The following is a 14,751-nucleotide window of genomic DNA, read 5'->3' as shown; positions in this document are numbered from 1 at the left end:
GCTTCCCATCGAATGTTGCCGCCGCGCGTTATGAATCCACATCCAACAGGGAGCCCGCATACACACACACACACATACACACACAACATGCTTTACATCAATGTTCGCTTTATTTAATCTATAAACATTTTTTTTAGAAATACTATTACATATTTTACGCAATTTCTAAGTGTGTATATTCTTTTGTAGCCGTGCTCTAACTTTTTCCTCTTTTTTCTCTCTCTGTCTGTATCTCCCTTTTCCCCCCTAACGACCATCTACCCACCTAACCTAACGGCTGTGTGCTTTTGGATGATCCGTTCTCCCGCGATCCTGGCTTCAACCGCCGATGGGGCCTCACTCGGCAAAAGACCTTCCTTTAGTCCCGGCTTTTGATTATGCGACACACGCGGCAGAAGAACCCACCTGTAGTAACCTATCCTTCCCACAATCCCGATGACGATGACGATCCATTTGAATGAGTATCGCGCGATCGCGCTTTTATCTTCACGCACGCACACCACGACGACGTCGCCCAACCTAATTCGCACTTCCTTTCCTATCTCCCTTTTCAATTATTGTACAGTGTGATGTGTTTCACGACACGGTTAGCTTCTTTGAACGTTGTAAGAGTTGCGATAAAGTTCGCATCTTTTCGCTCTCCCCCGCCCCGCTTTATGGGTAAGAGCATAAATACAACACCGACCGACTAGAAGAAGGGTAGGTGGTGTGTGTGTCGGGCAGGTCAGGCCCTTTAAAAACAGGAGCAAGAAAACTATGCACAATTTAAAAAAATACATAAACACATGTGCTCAACTCACGCACAAACGTTGACCATATCACACGACGGAATGGCCGCGGCGAGATGTCTATCTAGAACGATATTGTACCATATTGCAACTCACTGATTTACCTACATTTACATCTGCCGACAAACGTTCATTTAGCATGGCAAACGAACGTGTCCTAAAATAGCGGGGGCCTTGATTTTAGTTTTCTCTGGATTGAGAAGATGGATAAAAGCCGATCTTCTTGTTGTCTAATAACCCCCAAAAACCGACGATCGGGATGTTTAAAAGCAAAAACAGGCACAAAAACGGTCTCTCCCAAGCGGTGGGACAGCAAGAAAAAAATAAAACATGCTCTACCACTGCAAACGGGGCAAACCAAACACAGGAAGCACCCAAAAAAGTGGGACAAGCGATACAGGCGCGTGCGTGCGTGCGTGCGTGCGCACGTGGACGCGATCTGGACTCTCTGCCACACTCCCAACACTCACATAACTGATCGCGGATCGGTTAACGTTTTTTGCTCTTCCCGCTCCCCCTCCCCCTAACCCCCTGGTGGCCTTACAAAACCAAAGTACTGATCGCTTGGTGCCGCCCCATTCACGCGGTTCTGTGTCCATCGAATGGCATTATTGGCAATAGGCCGCAAAGCGCAGCAAACTGTACACAACTACCTTCCGCGTCGCCCGCCACACCATCCGGCGCCGAACCAGCAGTTCCACCGGCGAACGGTGTCAATCGGAATCGCTGAGCGTTTTCCTTCGCTTCGAGGCTTTCTGCTTGGACCAGTCTTCGTCGCTCGAGTCGTCGCTGAACTTGGCGGACGCTTCCGCCGCCTTCTTGCTGTTGTTGGCGTGGGCCGCGGCGGCCGCCGCCGCCGCCTTCTCGGCCGCCGTTTCCTTCTTGTTCGAGGGCGCCTTCCGGCCCCGGCTGCTCGTGCCCCTTCGGCCCACCGTCGTGGACGTTTCGTCTTCGGCGGCGAGCGCGAACAGATCGCTGAACTGCTTCCGCTGGCTCTCCGAGCTGTGGGTGAACGCTTGCTGCAGGGCGCGCTGCATGTCGTTCTGCACGAACAGCCCGGTGCCGGTGCCGTTCCCGTGCCGGCAGCTGCGCCGGAAGTGCTCGAGGTGGTTCAGCAGCTGCTCCGAGGTGGGGGCCGTGTTTTGCTGCGCACTCTTCGACGGCCGCTTGCGCTTGTTCGGCGAGTTGGAGGGGTACTTCGAGGTGAGCAGGGCGGCGATCAGCTCGGACAGCTTCTCCTCAAACTCCTGGCACCAGTAGCGCAGGACGGAGGTGACGAACGGGTCGCCCCGGTGCTTCGATTCCGTCTCGCGGCTCAGCAGCAACCGGACCAGCTCGGTGGTGGGCTTTTCCGCGCGCAGCAGCAGCAGGATCGCGGTGAGCGCTTCCGCGTGCGCGCCCGACTCCAGCTCGGGGATGATCTCCTGGAACGTTTCGAGCGGGATGTCGTGCGCCTGCACCAGCTGCCAGATGCACACCTGCTCGAACGTTTCGTACTCGAGGCTTTTGCGCAGTATCTCGACGATGCCGTCCTCGTCGAACAGGATCAGCTTGCCCTGCGTGATGCTGTAGATGATGTCGCCCAGGTTGTTCGCGTCGATGCAGCCCACCAGCAGCCGCAGCACGGTCGTGTTGTTGAGCATGGTTTGCTTGAACTCCCGGTACATGTCCGGCAGGATCCACAGGAACATCTGCGTGTTGTGCTTCTCGAGCAGGTTGAGATCCTTCTCGATGCACTCGTCCACCGAGTCGACCGAATCGAGCGCATCGCACAGCACACCGTACACGGACGCCTTGAACGCGGTGCTGCCGCCGGCCGTCTCCTTCCGCCGGCCCTGCAGCTTCCCGTGCACCTTCAGGAAGTACAGCAGCATGTAGCCGGCCACGCTGACGCGCGTCACGATCGCGACCAGCAGCGCCATCACGCGCTTCTTGCACGAGTCCTCCTGCTGGTAGAGCAACCGGTACGCCGCGAACAGCGGATAGTTGATGCTCTCCGACAGGTTGTCGTCCGTCTTCGACGCCGGGAAGTAGCTCTTGTCGGGCAGTGTCTGCTTAATGACCGATATCACACTCTCGGTGAGGTAGTTTTCCTGCTCCTGGTTGAGCGCGGCCTTCCCGCAGCTGCCCAGGCACTGCAGCAGCGGCTCGAACGTTTTCACGCTCTTCTCCCGCAGAAACTCTTCCAGGTGGCCGTTCAGCGTGTCCGGCAGGGCTACCTTCGCGATGGCCGGCTTCTCCAGCAGGCGTACCTTGGCTAGCGGCAGATCGTCATCATCCGACACGTCCTCCGTTTTTGTTGTTGTCGTCGTCGTCGTCGTCGTCGTTGCGGGTTTTGTGGTTGCATCGTCTTCATCGTCGCTGAATTTGGGATCATCCGCTGAGGCCGCTGTCGACGCTGCCTTCGCAGCACTGTCTGTTCGGGGAGGTTCTGGTTTGATGAAAGGTGTACCGGCGGCAGGGCCCGCCATTCCTCCGCCACTGAAAGGAGCACCACTCGCGACAGCAGCAGCACCAGCACCACCACCAACACCACCACCACCGGCGAGCATCATTCCAGGTCCTCCGGGAGGACCTCCACGTGCGCCCTGTGTCACGGGCATTGTACCGACACCAGCAGCCATCGGTCCGCGTAAGGCGAGCCATCCTGGCCCCATTCCAACTTGTCCGCCTCCACCGCCTCCACCACCTCCGCCTCCTCCTCCACCACTGTCATGTGCTTTCCGAGAGGGATCCATTCGGTTCAGCTGGGTGATATCGGTCTGGCCAGGATGTACCGTCGTGTGCATCATTGACGGATGCATTAGATGAGGCGGATGTTGTTCAACTTGCTCACCACCACCGGGTCCCGGATAGTGCATCATCATCGGCGTCTCCATGCCGGGCTGGGGCGGTCCGGGATGCATGTACATGCTGTTCGGCGGTACGCAAAACTCGCGGAACGTTTCGCGCAACATTCCCTTCAGCTCGCGGTCTAGCTTGGGCGATTCAAACAACGGCACCAGATTCGGTATCACCTTCATCTCGAGAATTTTGCGCAGCGAGTTGTAGATCCCGGTCCGGATGCGATCCTCCCACTTCGGGTAGAAGTTCTTCATGATGCGGCAGAGAAAGTCGAGCAGGGTGCAGCTCACGAGCGGATGGTTCTTGATCGAGTGGTACATCACCAGTATGCCCGGCTCCACGTTCATGATGTTGTCCTTGGCCGGGTCGAAGAACAGCCAGTCGTAGAAGAGGGCCAGCTTCGCGTTCGCCAGCGTGACCGCGTTCGTGCACGACGTCAGCAGCCAGCCAATGATCGCCCAGCGCGGTATGATGTCCGAGCAGAGCATGTCGTTCGTCGGGTGGATGGCGCTGATGATGAACCGGATCAGATCGCACCGCAGGCTCTGCGACTCGGGCGTGTTGAAGTACCGCTCCTGAAACCAGTCCTGGTAGCGCTTTTGATTGCCGAACTTGACGTTGCTGGTGAGAAAGTGGATCTTGCGCTCGATGTCCGGCGTCAGGCGGCCGCGCAGAAACCGCCGGCTCGTTCGCGTCTGCAGCAGCTGCCACACGCCGTTGAATGTGGGGCAGAGCGACTTCGGGTTGTACAGCATGTCCTTCCACAGCTGGTCGAACTCCGGTATCCGGCCGACGTTCTGCAGCAACCGCACAAACTCCCGCCCGAGCGGAATGATGTCCATGAACCGGTCCCGTATCAGCGAGATTACAAACTTCACCTCCCGATTCCGCAGATGCACAAACTGCGGCCCGAAGTGGTCCTCGATCAGCCGCACGAACGTGTACGCCACCGTACCGACCAGGAACTGGTCCTTCTCCAGCCACGCCCGATGCTCGGTGAAAATGTCCAGCAGCCCCTCGATCAGGGCAACGTTTTTCGGACTGATGTCACCGCCGCTCGCCTGCCGCAGAATGTTCCACGCCAGATTGTCCACGTTCAGCACCTGGTTCTTGATCAGCTCGCGCAGCAACCACAGCAACTGTTTGCGCCCGACGTCCGTCAGCTTGTGGTACTTCTCCGCCACCAGCATCGCGAGATTGGCCGTTACGAACCCGAGCCCGTCCCGGGTCAGCAGCGTCAGGTCGCGGTACGTTTTCGGCGCACTGCTCGGGTCGGTCAGTATGATGTAGACGAGCGCTAGCGAAATCTCCTCATGCTGCTTCTCCTTGCTGACCAGCGAGGAGAGCAGATCGTGAAAGTCCTTATCGCTCAGCCCGGCCGTCGTCTCCTCGAACGCGCGGTACGCCCGCATGTACTTCTCCTCGTTCTCATCGCGCGCGTCGATCGTCTGCACGAACAGCTTGCCCTCGAAGCCCGCGGCACCCTTCCCGCTCGCGTCCATGTGTGCCGTGGAGACGGCACCGAGCCGTCGACTGGATCCCCGCGTACCGCTTCCGGCGACGCGTCCGGGGGGAGGGGGATGATCGTCGTCGTCGTTCGCTAGCGGAGCTGGTGAAGCCTCCCTTCTTCTTCTGGCGTTGTGTACATCCACAAACCTGCCGCAGGGGCGGGCTAGCACGAGCAGCAGCGTGTCACGCACGGCACACGCACACGCATACAAATCAGCACGGTGAGCTGGCGCGCTGCAAGAAGAACGATTCACGTTCACCGTTTTCTTTAGTGTTGGCCAATCGCTGTTCGTCCCCGTTTACCAAAGCAGCAGCAGCAGCAGCAGCAGCAGCAACCCGTTCCTTTTTTTTGCCGTGCAACTCCGACCTGTCAAAACGAGACCAAACTAGCCGAGTAGCCGACAGCCCGGGTGTAAACGCAATCTTCGAAAGTTTCGTATACAGCCGCGTTTGTTCGAAAAATCAATCAATGGAAATTCATGCAAAATGTATGCTACATTTCAATTCACTTGACGAAATGTGTAATAAAATTGCAATAAATTTACCCTCCAACAGTAAAGACATTTAAGATTATCCATGTCTAGCCTTTGTTCAATTGATAATAGACGTTGTTTAAAGATGTACATGCTAATGAAAGATGAAAAAGAAAATCTATCTAGTGTTCCTAAGCCTCGTGAGCAGTGCAATCACTGCACGACTTTCCAAATTTAGCTGCTTTCAGTAGAATCTCGTTTTTAATCAACCCATTGCCCATTGCTTCCGGTCTACGAACCCTGCAGAAAACGTTCGAGATTATTTTCGAAAATTTCGGCAAATCTTTGACGTTTCTCATTCGCAGAAATACACACACACTCATGACGTCACAAACGTAACCAAAACAAACCACAAAATTATCATCGTTTCTTCAACCTGTCCGATTGATTCACCGTGTCCAAATCAAATTATCGCCCTCAAATGTCTTTATCGTCGTAGGCCGTACTGGTTTAACGGTGCTGGATCATCACCATCTGCACGTCCAAGGATCGTCACATTCGGAACGATGCGCAAACGGCAGATCGATACGCTGAAGATATTCAACCACAAGTGAGTATTAATGGGAAATGTTATGCATGTTGCAATCATCCAGCGACCTCCTCCTCACTGATCCTTTCACCTTTCTCAATTACGCACAGCGTACAGGAGGTGAAGGAAAACGAAGAATATCTGGTCAACTTTGACTGTGGCGGAAGGGAAATTGCCATCAACATCCTGCTGGGCAGTGGATTTCCGAACGAAAAGCCAAAGCTCATCGTGAGCCCGATTCTTCGCCATCCGTGGGTTAATGGCACTACTGGAGAGATTGAAAATGCTCCCGGGATACTGAACGTACGAATTTTTGCTGCCTCCGGTTCCCATTTGAAAGTTTAGTAACTTCCCCACTTCCCATTACAGTACACCATACATTCCGATCTCGGGCGGGTAGTGCAAGCAGTGGGGCGGGAATTTGAAAAACACCCTCCCCGGTTTGTAAACGAATCCACACCCCAGCATCACGCACCACCACCACCAGCAGCGGCTGCTGCTGCAGCAGCAAACCAACACCACCAACAGTGTCGAAATGGCAACGTACCGGACTACGGTGTCGATAATCGGAATGCCCTGCTCTCGCCCTCGCACGAACCGGACCCGTTCGGACTGCGTAATCTCACCACCGATGAGCTGAGCCGGTTAAACGCGGACGAAGACTACCTGGAAGAGTTCGTCGCCAAGCTACCCTTCCTGCAGCACCAGAACGACGAGCTGGATCAACTGCTGGCGGGCATAGAGTCGCTGGCCGTCGACAATCTCGCCCGCAAGCAGACGGTAGAGGAGCGGAAAGCGAAGCTCGAATCGTTGGCGCTCGAGTTCAAGGAGCTGGGCCAGCAGTGGGAATCGATGAACCAACGGTACCAACGAAAGGCGGAAGACTTTTCGCCCCAGCACATCAAGGAACTGCTGCAGATTGCCGTCTCGACCGCGGACAGCAAGAGCGACGACGAGGCACAGCGCTTTCTGGCCGGCCAGAGTGACGTTGGCACCTTCCTGCAGAACTTTATCGAGTCCCGCAAGCTGTACACGATGCGGAAAGCCAAAGAGGAGCGGCTGGTGCAGCAGCTGACTGCACTGGAGCGTGCCGCATTTTGAGGTGCTCGGGAGAGAGCGAGATGTTGTGCGCTTTCTTGTGATATTTTTCCCCATCCGCCGTGTGAGCAGATCATAGTATGTACTGTTGCAATAAACATGCTCTGGTGCCGAATGCAAGCTTTCGGTGGCAATGAAACGTCTTCGGTGTTTTGCTTGTGTCGCTGATGAAATATTGCGCAAGCGCAGCAAAGCATGGAGAGCTCTCGCGCACACTACTCTCTTGCGTGAGGAAGACGCGGCACTTTATCGCGAAGGGCTCTCTTTTCCACCGACGAGGGCAAACCGTGGTGGTCGCGTACTCGACACATATCCCACCGACTGCCACCCACTGGGCGCGCACGCAACAGTGTTGTTTAACATGGTCGTCCTTAAAGGATTACGGTATGAGGACACACAAAACAATGCGTTAGGCATGTTTGAGCATTGTTAACAATGTTGCTCGTAATGAAAGAAAAAAAAATAAAACAAGAAACTCTTTGTTTGAACATCCCGAGCGTAGAAGCAACGTAACGTAAGCAATGATGCTGCAGGGTTGTAGTCAGTGGTGGCTTTAGGATGGTATCTGGTATCCACACTAGTAAGATACTTTGTAGTAATTGACATTTGAATGTTGGTAGGAAATGCATATTTAATTATTTAATATTTAATAAAATTCACACCCCTTTCCATCATTGCCTCATGGCTATGGCCATGTAATTCGTTGCTGTTTCAACTCTACGAAATAATACCATTAACTTCATCCATCCCGGCTGCACCAGGCTCAAGTACAACGGTCACTTCCACGAAAGCGCAAGTACAACCTACGGTGGCCTACCTTCTCAACGTGGGGTTCGTCTCTCACAGCACGAAGCTCGCTCGGTTGGGTCGCCCAAAAACACCGACCGCTCGCGGCGAGTACAACCGCACTCCACCCATTCCAGCGGGAGGAGGGCACGTTTTTGGGGAAAAACATCCAACAATGTCCCTACCCTCCCCTATATCCGCTCCGTACGGGAGAGTGAGCCGCAGTGTGCGAGAGCTTCCGGAGAACGCTACGAAGAGCCACGGCCACGCCACACCGGGATCAGGATATAATAAACAGGCCCGCACACTCGGAAGGGACGCTCATTCTCGGTAGCAAGTGCGCGCTGAACGGTTGCGTGGTGATCGTGTTGCCCCCAAGTGGTCTCCAAAGCGTCGGAATTCGTTCAATCTTTCCTCCTTCCCCCTCCATATTAAACCGGAAGCCAGTGCTGAAGTCGTCACTTCAACCACAGAGTGCGTAGGGTTGTGCTAATTTTCAGAAGGCAGAAATTTGGGAAAAAGGGCCAGAGGTTATCGTTTTGGGAGGAGTACTCTAGTTTCCAGTGAACGGTGTTACCAATTTCCCAAACCCAGCAGTGACTGCGTTCCCAATCATTCTAAGCCCCGGTGTGGGTTGAGCTTGATACTGAGGGAATGTGGGAAGAACTTGGCGAATGTTTCCGTACACGGAATGAATGAAGAATCAGTGTCAAGTGTGTGCGTGTGTGTATGTGTGTCTGTTGAAGCTGTATGGTCCACCCTCTCTCCGTGTGCAAACAGGACACACAGGGGAAGTAAACACAAAGGATGTGTAACACGCGTGAGAAGGAGTAGTTGAACTGCACAACAAACTGAGTAGGCCTTGACGTCTAAGTACTGACCCGTACTAATACTCTATGTGTGTGCGGCACTGCGGCTGAGTGTTCTTCTATCGTGCTGTGTGTGAGTGTGTGTGTTGTGTGGCACGCGGCAAGGCCATCTGACGCTGCGTTGAGATTGGGAAAAACACTCTTCCTTAACCTTGGGTATAGTGGCAAGTAAAAGGACAACCACAAGGAATGGTGTGGATTGAAGAAGTATACACACCAAACACAGGTGCAGTTGTGTCTATTTTTTTAGTAAGATTGTACAAACACAATTCTGGATTTAAAGATTTAGCAACGAAAAAAAAAATGCGAAAATCAGCTCAAGAATTTCGAAACAATATACCAACGAAAAGGAATGGGGAATGGAGAGGACTTCGCGTGTACGACGACCGAAAGCTGACCGAATCGCACTCAGCGGGGATGCGCTGCTGAGCGGATAATGAAATTCAAATCAACCCGCATACTCCTTGCCTTAGCAAGTTGTCATTTTCTTTTCAGCCCCGTTTGTACCCCAATTACTCTGTCCCACCCTAAAGGCATTTTGTGCTTTTATTGTGCACAACGTACCGCACACGCACCGACCGCCGCTATTCTTCCACGAAGGCATTCCACCCTTGCAGCAGAATTACTGCTTTTTACAACCGTTTTTGTTTTTCCTGGAAAAGCCACAATTTTCCCAACCAACAGACAGACACACAAACAAAACCATTTTCACAGCCTTTCCAGTTGCAGCAACATACACAAAAACACATACACAGCGCCTCGGGATGCTTTCCCCGAGTGAAAGGAAACACAACCGTTCTTGCATTCCCCGCAAAGGAACCCAGGGCGGTAAAGTATGGTACATTATACCGTAAAACAACCCGCGCCATCCTTTTAGAAGATCTCGCTTTGCTGATCAAAAACTCAATGTTTTTTTCTATCTCTCTATCTCTCCCTCTCTGTGTTAGCTGTTGTTCGGAACTAAAGCGAATCTTATAACGGTGGCCTAGAGGTTCGGAGGTAATCGTATCAAAACCCCGCCGGCAGAGTTACCACAAAAGATGCTGGGGTTTTTGGAAGGTCCTATTGGAGTTTTTTTTTGTTTGGTTGGAATGTTCCACGCTCGTTTCCCGTTCCGACGGCATAAAGCGATTCCTTCCATGCACTCCTCCATTGAGTCGCAATTTTCAAGTCCTTAATGTTTGTGTTTGTGTGTCACCAATTTCCATGGAAGTGCTATGCATCCGCTTGATGTTGGTTACAGAACAGAATCCAGAGGGGGATGAAGATTCCCGATCATTAGTAGAAGGATGAGTAGATCAACCACAGCCAGTGCGGGAAGTTTTTGGGTGATATTTAAAGGCATGCCAGCGGGAACATTTACAGCGCGTACCGACGACGCTCTTTTGCGACTGTATATCCTCGCTTCTAAACGCATTCTCCTGAGGGCATCATTTTGTTCGTTATCGAATTGATTTGCTTGAATTTCCTGTTCCGCGTGTTCTGCAGAGACATTTCCCACTGTCTTTGCTTCAATGGATTTTCTAGAACAAGTTGAGCTTCCACGTTGAACTTCCTCGTTGAGCAGTGAGAACAAGTGGGCTCTGTCTGCGTCACGGGCACATCTCCTTCAACTACTCAACGATCCTGGAAGTAAAGCACAGAAGGGATTAGAAGTTTCTTTATTAAATGGTAATTCCTTCTTCTTTTTGTTTTTGCTCGAAACACGGAACTACGAATGGCAAACCCGGTTCCTCACCGTTCGGTATGGGTCGTTTTGCTTCATCACCGGTACTCTCTTTCTCTCTCGGTAGTTAAGATAAAGTCCTCTTATTTGAATATTAACTCAAACGTGGGTTTCTATGAATCACAGCACTTTTTTGATATTGTGTTTCCTCTTGTGCTACACTTCGTACCGCCAGTCGGTCTGTACCGCTTAATCTGGTACGGATTTTTGTAGTGTTTTGCCCTGGGTTATCATTCTTTCTGCGTTTCCAATTTCCCACGGGCCTAACAATCAACCGGAGGTACGGAAATCATCACTTACATTCAAGTGTTTCTCTTTTCGCTCCATGTTCGTTGTTCGGTGGCTCTATCTTACCGTACTGTTGTACAATGGAAGATGTTTTTGTCCTTTCCAGCACTTCCTAAAAGTGGCAAATACATAACTGACCAACACAGGCTGGAAAGGATGATGTTTGCAACCGTTGCGCGTAGAAATCTATTAACAACAAGACGCTCTCCTATGCTTGCCACCTCCTTGTTACCGCCTGGAGTGAGCTTACTCCATGGGGCTTATTATGATTGATGTTGGCCATTTTTAATCGAAATCTCCCACACTCTGTACCGACAAAACCCTTGCAATGGCAAGGCAATATCGCTCAACAGTGTGTACTTGTCGGAGTTGTGCGAGCTGAAGTTTTCCTTCATTGTAATGGGGGCCGTTTTTTGTTTCCTCCTTGGCATGGCATTTGGCATGATAAATGACCCTTTTCTGGCTTCCTGGGCATAGTAGTTAGACGTGGCAAAAGGGAAAGGTGTTCATTCATTTCAGCTTGTGTGTGTGTGTGTGTGTGTGTGTGGTCGGTGTAAGTGGGCGTGTGAATGCTGGAAATACTTATTGTGCTGTATCATATCCTACCCGGAGCGTCCGTTATTAGCGTAATTATAATTGTTCTGTAATGTTCAAAATAGGCACTAATGGTGAACAATGAAGAAGATTAAAGGTACATTGTTTTGGTAGAACTAGATGATCATGATGATCTACGATTGGTTCTACGTCTATACCACGGAATCGGCTCAATTGTACAATTATTAGCATGTTGGAACAGTCAAGGATTGCCTGCGGTACTAACGAGCTTGGCTTTCAGTGGCTCAAAACGTTCTATAGTATCCCTTTAAATTGACTTTAAGTCGTTAAATGTATTCCAAGAATCTCCTTCTTCTGCTTTTGGCTCAACAACCGTTGTAGGTCACGGCCTGGCCTGTACCACTTGTGGGTTTGGCTTTCAGTGACTAATCGATTTCCCCCCCATAGTAGGATAGTCAGTCCTACGTATGGCGGCACGGTCCATTTGAGGTTTGAACCCAAGACGGACATGTCGTTAAGTCGTACGAGCTGATACTGACTGTCCTTTTTACCATTTCACAACTTTTTATGGATGGACTGAGCAATAATATGGATCGATAACCGTTTGCTCCCAGCTTGGTGACCCAATTAGGACAGCATAGGTGGCGTCCACCAGTAGCTTACTACTAGTTCTTCTCCCCCAATCATACATATTGCTCCCATTTACAGCACCCATTTCGTCCGTCCATAAATCCCTCAACCAATATCCCGAACATAATCACATGATGGGTGTTCTTCAGTGGTAGGATGACTTTTACCGAGGAAAAATACTACCAAACGTTCGTAACATACGTTAACTTTTAATCCGTTGTGCCATCGTCCTCTGGTCGTTGTGTTCACTCAATAAAACTCAATCAGAGTTAACGCATCATCGCAGCTCCGTTCTGCAATATATTAAGCTTCCAACCATAGGACGGTACGGCCATTCCTCCCATGGTACGGTCTCTATCAACTCTTCCCGATTACTGAACGAAACCTAACGTTGCCAAGTTCAATGGCTTCTCGTCCAGCGAAACAGATAATTCTTCGTCCCGTGGAAAGTTTGCGCCTTTTTTTCTGGGGGTGGTGCGCTAACTTCATTGCTTTCCTTTCTGCATCGAACGAATCGCATAAATTCCCAACCCCCTATGGTGGTGCACGAGAGCAGTTCAAAGTCAAAGAGCGTGTTAACTGACCGGGCGACAGATGGCCATTACGACCCGACAAAAGTTAAACACACACATATTTCGGGCACACCTCCCTGGCCCGGGGACGTCGTATCGCGGCGTGTCGTCCCTCCTAGAATTATAGAGCTAACCAGCTGTGTTTAACCAGCAAATCTCGTCCGGTTTGCAATAAAACCTGCCATCCCGGCCCACCGTGTGCTTTGCTTAGATCGTACACCGCAACGTGGGGTGGGTCTCATAATCAAACTACTTTCATGTTTCGTGCTGTCCGGGAGTTCCGACAGACCATATTCCAACGTCCAAAGTCTAAGAGAAGGACACACGCGCGCATAACGAGGAGCGTTGGTGCTTGCTGTAGTGTCGCTGTTGTTGATGATGATGATGAAGATGATGAGTATGATGATGATGGCAGGAACAAAGTTTGATTACATCCGCCGTCCATCGATTCGACCTCACCTAGTTAAGTTCTAGTGTCTAGTGCCAGCTCACTTTGACAAACTACACACATCCCAAGAGAACGTGTGAGAGGTGTGAATGGCGAATTGGCAGCCATTGGGCGGTATGGGACAAACACGGCACATAAGTGTCCAAATATGTCAACATGCCGGCGCGTCGATGAACTGCTAGAAGCAGTTCTAGAGCGTAAGAGGGACGAAGAACGGACGGATGGGCCTGTATATGCAGGACCTGATAGCTGAAGAGTTGTTTGACAACACGAATCACGTCACGTCTTTGTTCGTTCGGCTTTGTCGGGGGAGCGGGCGGATTGACAAATCGACACAAATCGAGAAGCAGTTGCGTGTGGGAGCACTAACAAGCAACAAATAAAAGGACGAAAAGCTTTCACGATGTTCAGTGTACCAGAGAGAGAGAGGGAGCTCGCTTTATGGTGGTATAATGATATTCTTGAAAGAGCACGTTTCGCCAGACTTCGCCGAGTGTGTGTGTTTGTGTGATGAAGAAGAGGAACGGGGACGCAGATTTATTACTCTTGCCCGTCGATACTGACGTGTCGATGAAAGTTTTCGATGGAACGAAACGAAAAGCATCAAAGACTTCGAAGAGTCCAGTGCTGGGATTACCTCGTTCGGTGGCCAACCTTTGTATATATCAAAGCAAAAGTCACAATCAAGAAAGGACACAAGAATTTCGAATTCGGATTTCGATGGCTTAACCGGTAGTTTCCGACCAACGCTTCTTCGCCTCTTTATAATTGATCCCCTCTTGGACCTTGGACACCTTGATCCACCACCATTCTGCTTCATCATGGACGTACAGAAATGTGAGCCTAACAGCACAAAGCACCAAAGCAAAGCAGTAGTAGTAATAGTCGGACATAGCAAAACCAATTTTCCCGCTTCAGAGAGTGTGTCGGTTTCTGCAGAAATATAGCTTCTCTTTTTGGTCCGGCTAAAACATCATAACTCATCTAAGCAATTCCGTGAAGCAGGGATTACATTTCACCTCAATTCCTCCTGGCAGGCACACACAAAAAAAAGACAAAACACACACACAAGTAAAAGAAATACCTTTTGGAAAAGCTTCCAAAGCTTGTTCGAAATGAGCAACCTGAGATTTTGAACAGCTAAGGAACGACAACGACGACCGGCATCGGATGATGAATATTCAGCAAGCAAGTTAATCACAAAACTTTATCCCACGCTGGCCAGATTTAGGCCCGACCCTGGAGATCTAAAGCAGTCAAATATAATGCAATAATCGTAATTTTGTGCTACAATAGTCTTATTTTGGTCTTAAACTGCTCAGACAAAGTTTATGTGTGGGATTTTTGCAATTCAACTTAAATTATTCCATTGCTAAAGGAGTTATAAACTGCTATCAAAATAATTAAATTGCATTTAACGATACCGTGAGCTTATTCTTGTGCATCTGTCCTTATGGTGTTTACGACCACTGCCTAGAAGTAGTTCCTAGGGGTTTGGGTTACTAGTCCTTTTCTGTCCAGTGGGTTCGCAGATTTATAGCGCACACGGGGACACTCCGGCAGGAACTGCCATAAA

The 14,751-nt window shown here is 50.8% G+C and overlaps 3 protein-coding genes across 5 annotated transcripts in view; 2 read left to right on the top strand and 1 right to left on the bottom strand.

The window, feature by feature from the left end:
• Nucleotides 1–14,751, top strand: part of LOC120948091 (calmodulin) — a 100,805-nt gene that overhangs the window by 74,905 nt on the left and 11,149 nt on the right. For 2 of the 3 annotated variants that reach the window (XM_040364075.2, XM_040364074.2), the window contains exon 1: nucleotides 8,385–8,561. The exons of the other annotated variant lie outside the window; for it this stretch is intronic. The gene's annotated coding sequence lies outside the window, so the exon portion shown is untranslated. Of the gene's footprint in view, nucleotides 1–8,384; nucleotides 8,562–14,751 lie in introns of those variants that run through there. 3 annotated transcript variants of the gene reach the window in all.
• On the bottom strand, nucleotides 89–5,517 carry LOC120948872 (integrator complex subunit 3 homolog). Its single transcript, XM_040365675.2, has 2 exons — nucleotides 5,445–5,517; nucleotides 89–5,375 (listed from the first exon to the last, which is right to left on the bottom strand). Exon 2 carries the CDS (start codon nucleotides 5,132–5,134, stop codon nucleotides 1,502–1,504), a length of 3,633 nt encoding a protein of 1,210 aa, XP_040221609.2. The 5' UTR covers nucleotides 5,135–5,375; nucleotides 5,445–5,517; the 3' UTR covers nucleotides 89–1,501.
• On the top strand, nucleotides 5,925–7,440 carry LOC120951669 (vacuolar protein sorting-associated protein 37A). Its single transcript, XM_040370486.2, has 3 exons — nucleotides 5,925–6,224; nucleotides 6,314–6,506; nucleotides 6,573–7,440. Exons 1-3 carry the CDS (start codon nucleotides 6,181–6,183, stop codon nucleotides 7,302–7,304), a joined length of 969 nt encoding a protein of 322 aa, XP_040226420.2. The 5' UTR covers nucleotides 5,925–6,180; the 3' UTR covers nucleotides 7,305–7,440.

The sequence above is a fragment of the Anopheles coluzzii genome, chromosome 2 (genome assembly GCF_943734685.1).
Source record: "Anopheles coluzzii chromosome 2, AcolN3, whole genome shotgun sequence".
NCBI classification, from domain to species: domain Eukaryota; kingdom Metazoa; phylum Arthropoda; class Insecta; order Diptera; family Culicidae; genus Anopheles; species Anopheles coluzzii.
The sequence above is the reverse complement of the archived record's forward strand: the minus strand, read 5'-3'. Positions and strand labels throughout refer to the sequence as shown.

What these genes read in the sequence shown, in the direction of transcription:
- LOC120948872 (XM_040365675.2), bottom strand. Translation starts at nt 5,134, where the DNA reads ATGGACGCGAGCGGGAAGGGTGCCGCGGGCTTCGAGGGCAAGCTGTTC.
- LOC120951669 (XM_040370486.2), top strand. Translation starts at nt 6,181, where the DNA reads ATGCGCAAACGGCAGATCGATACGCTGAAGATATTCAACCACAA. An exon ending in CTGAAGATATTCAACCACAA is followed by an intron (nt 6,225 to 6,313) that starts GTGAGTATTAAT and finishes AATTACGCACAG; the next exon opens with CGTACAGGAGGTGAAGGAAA. An exon ending in ATGCTCCCGGGATACTGAAC is followed by an intron (nt 6,507 to 6,572) that starts GTACGAATTTTT and finishes TTCCCATTACAG; the next exon opens with TACACCATACATTCCGATCT.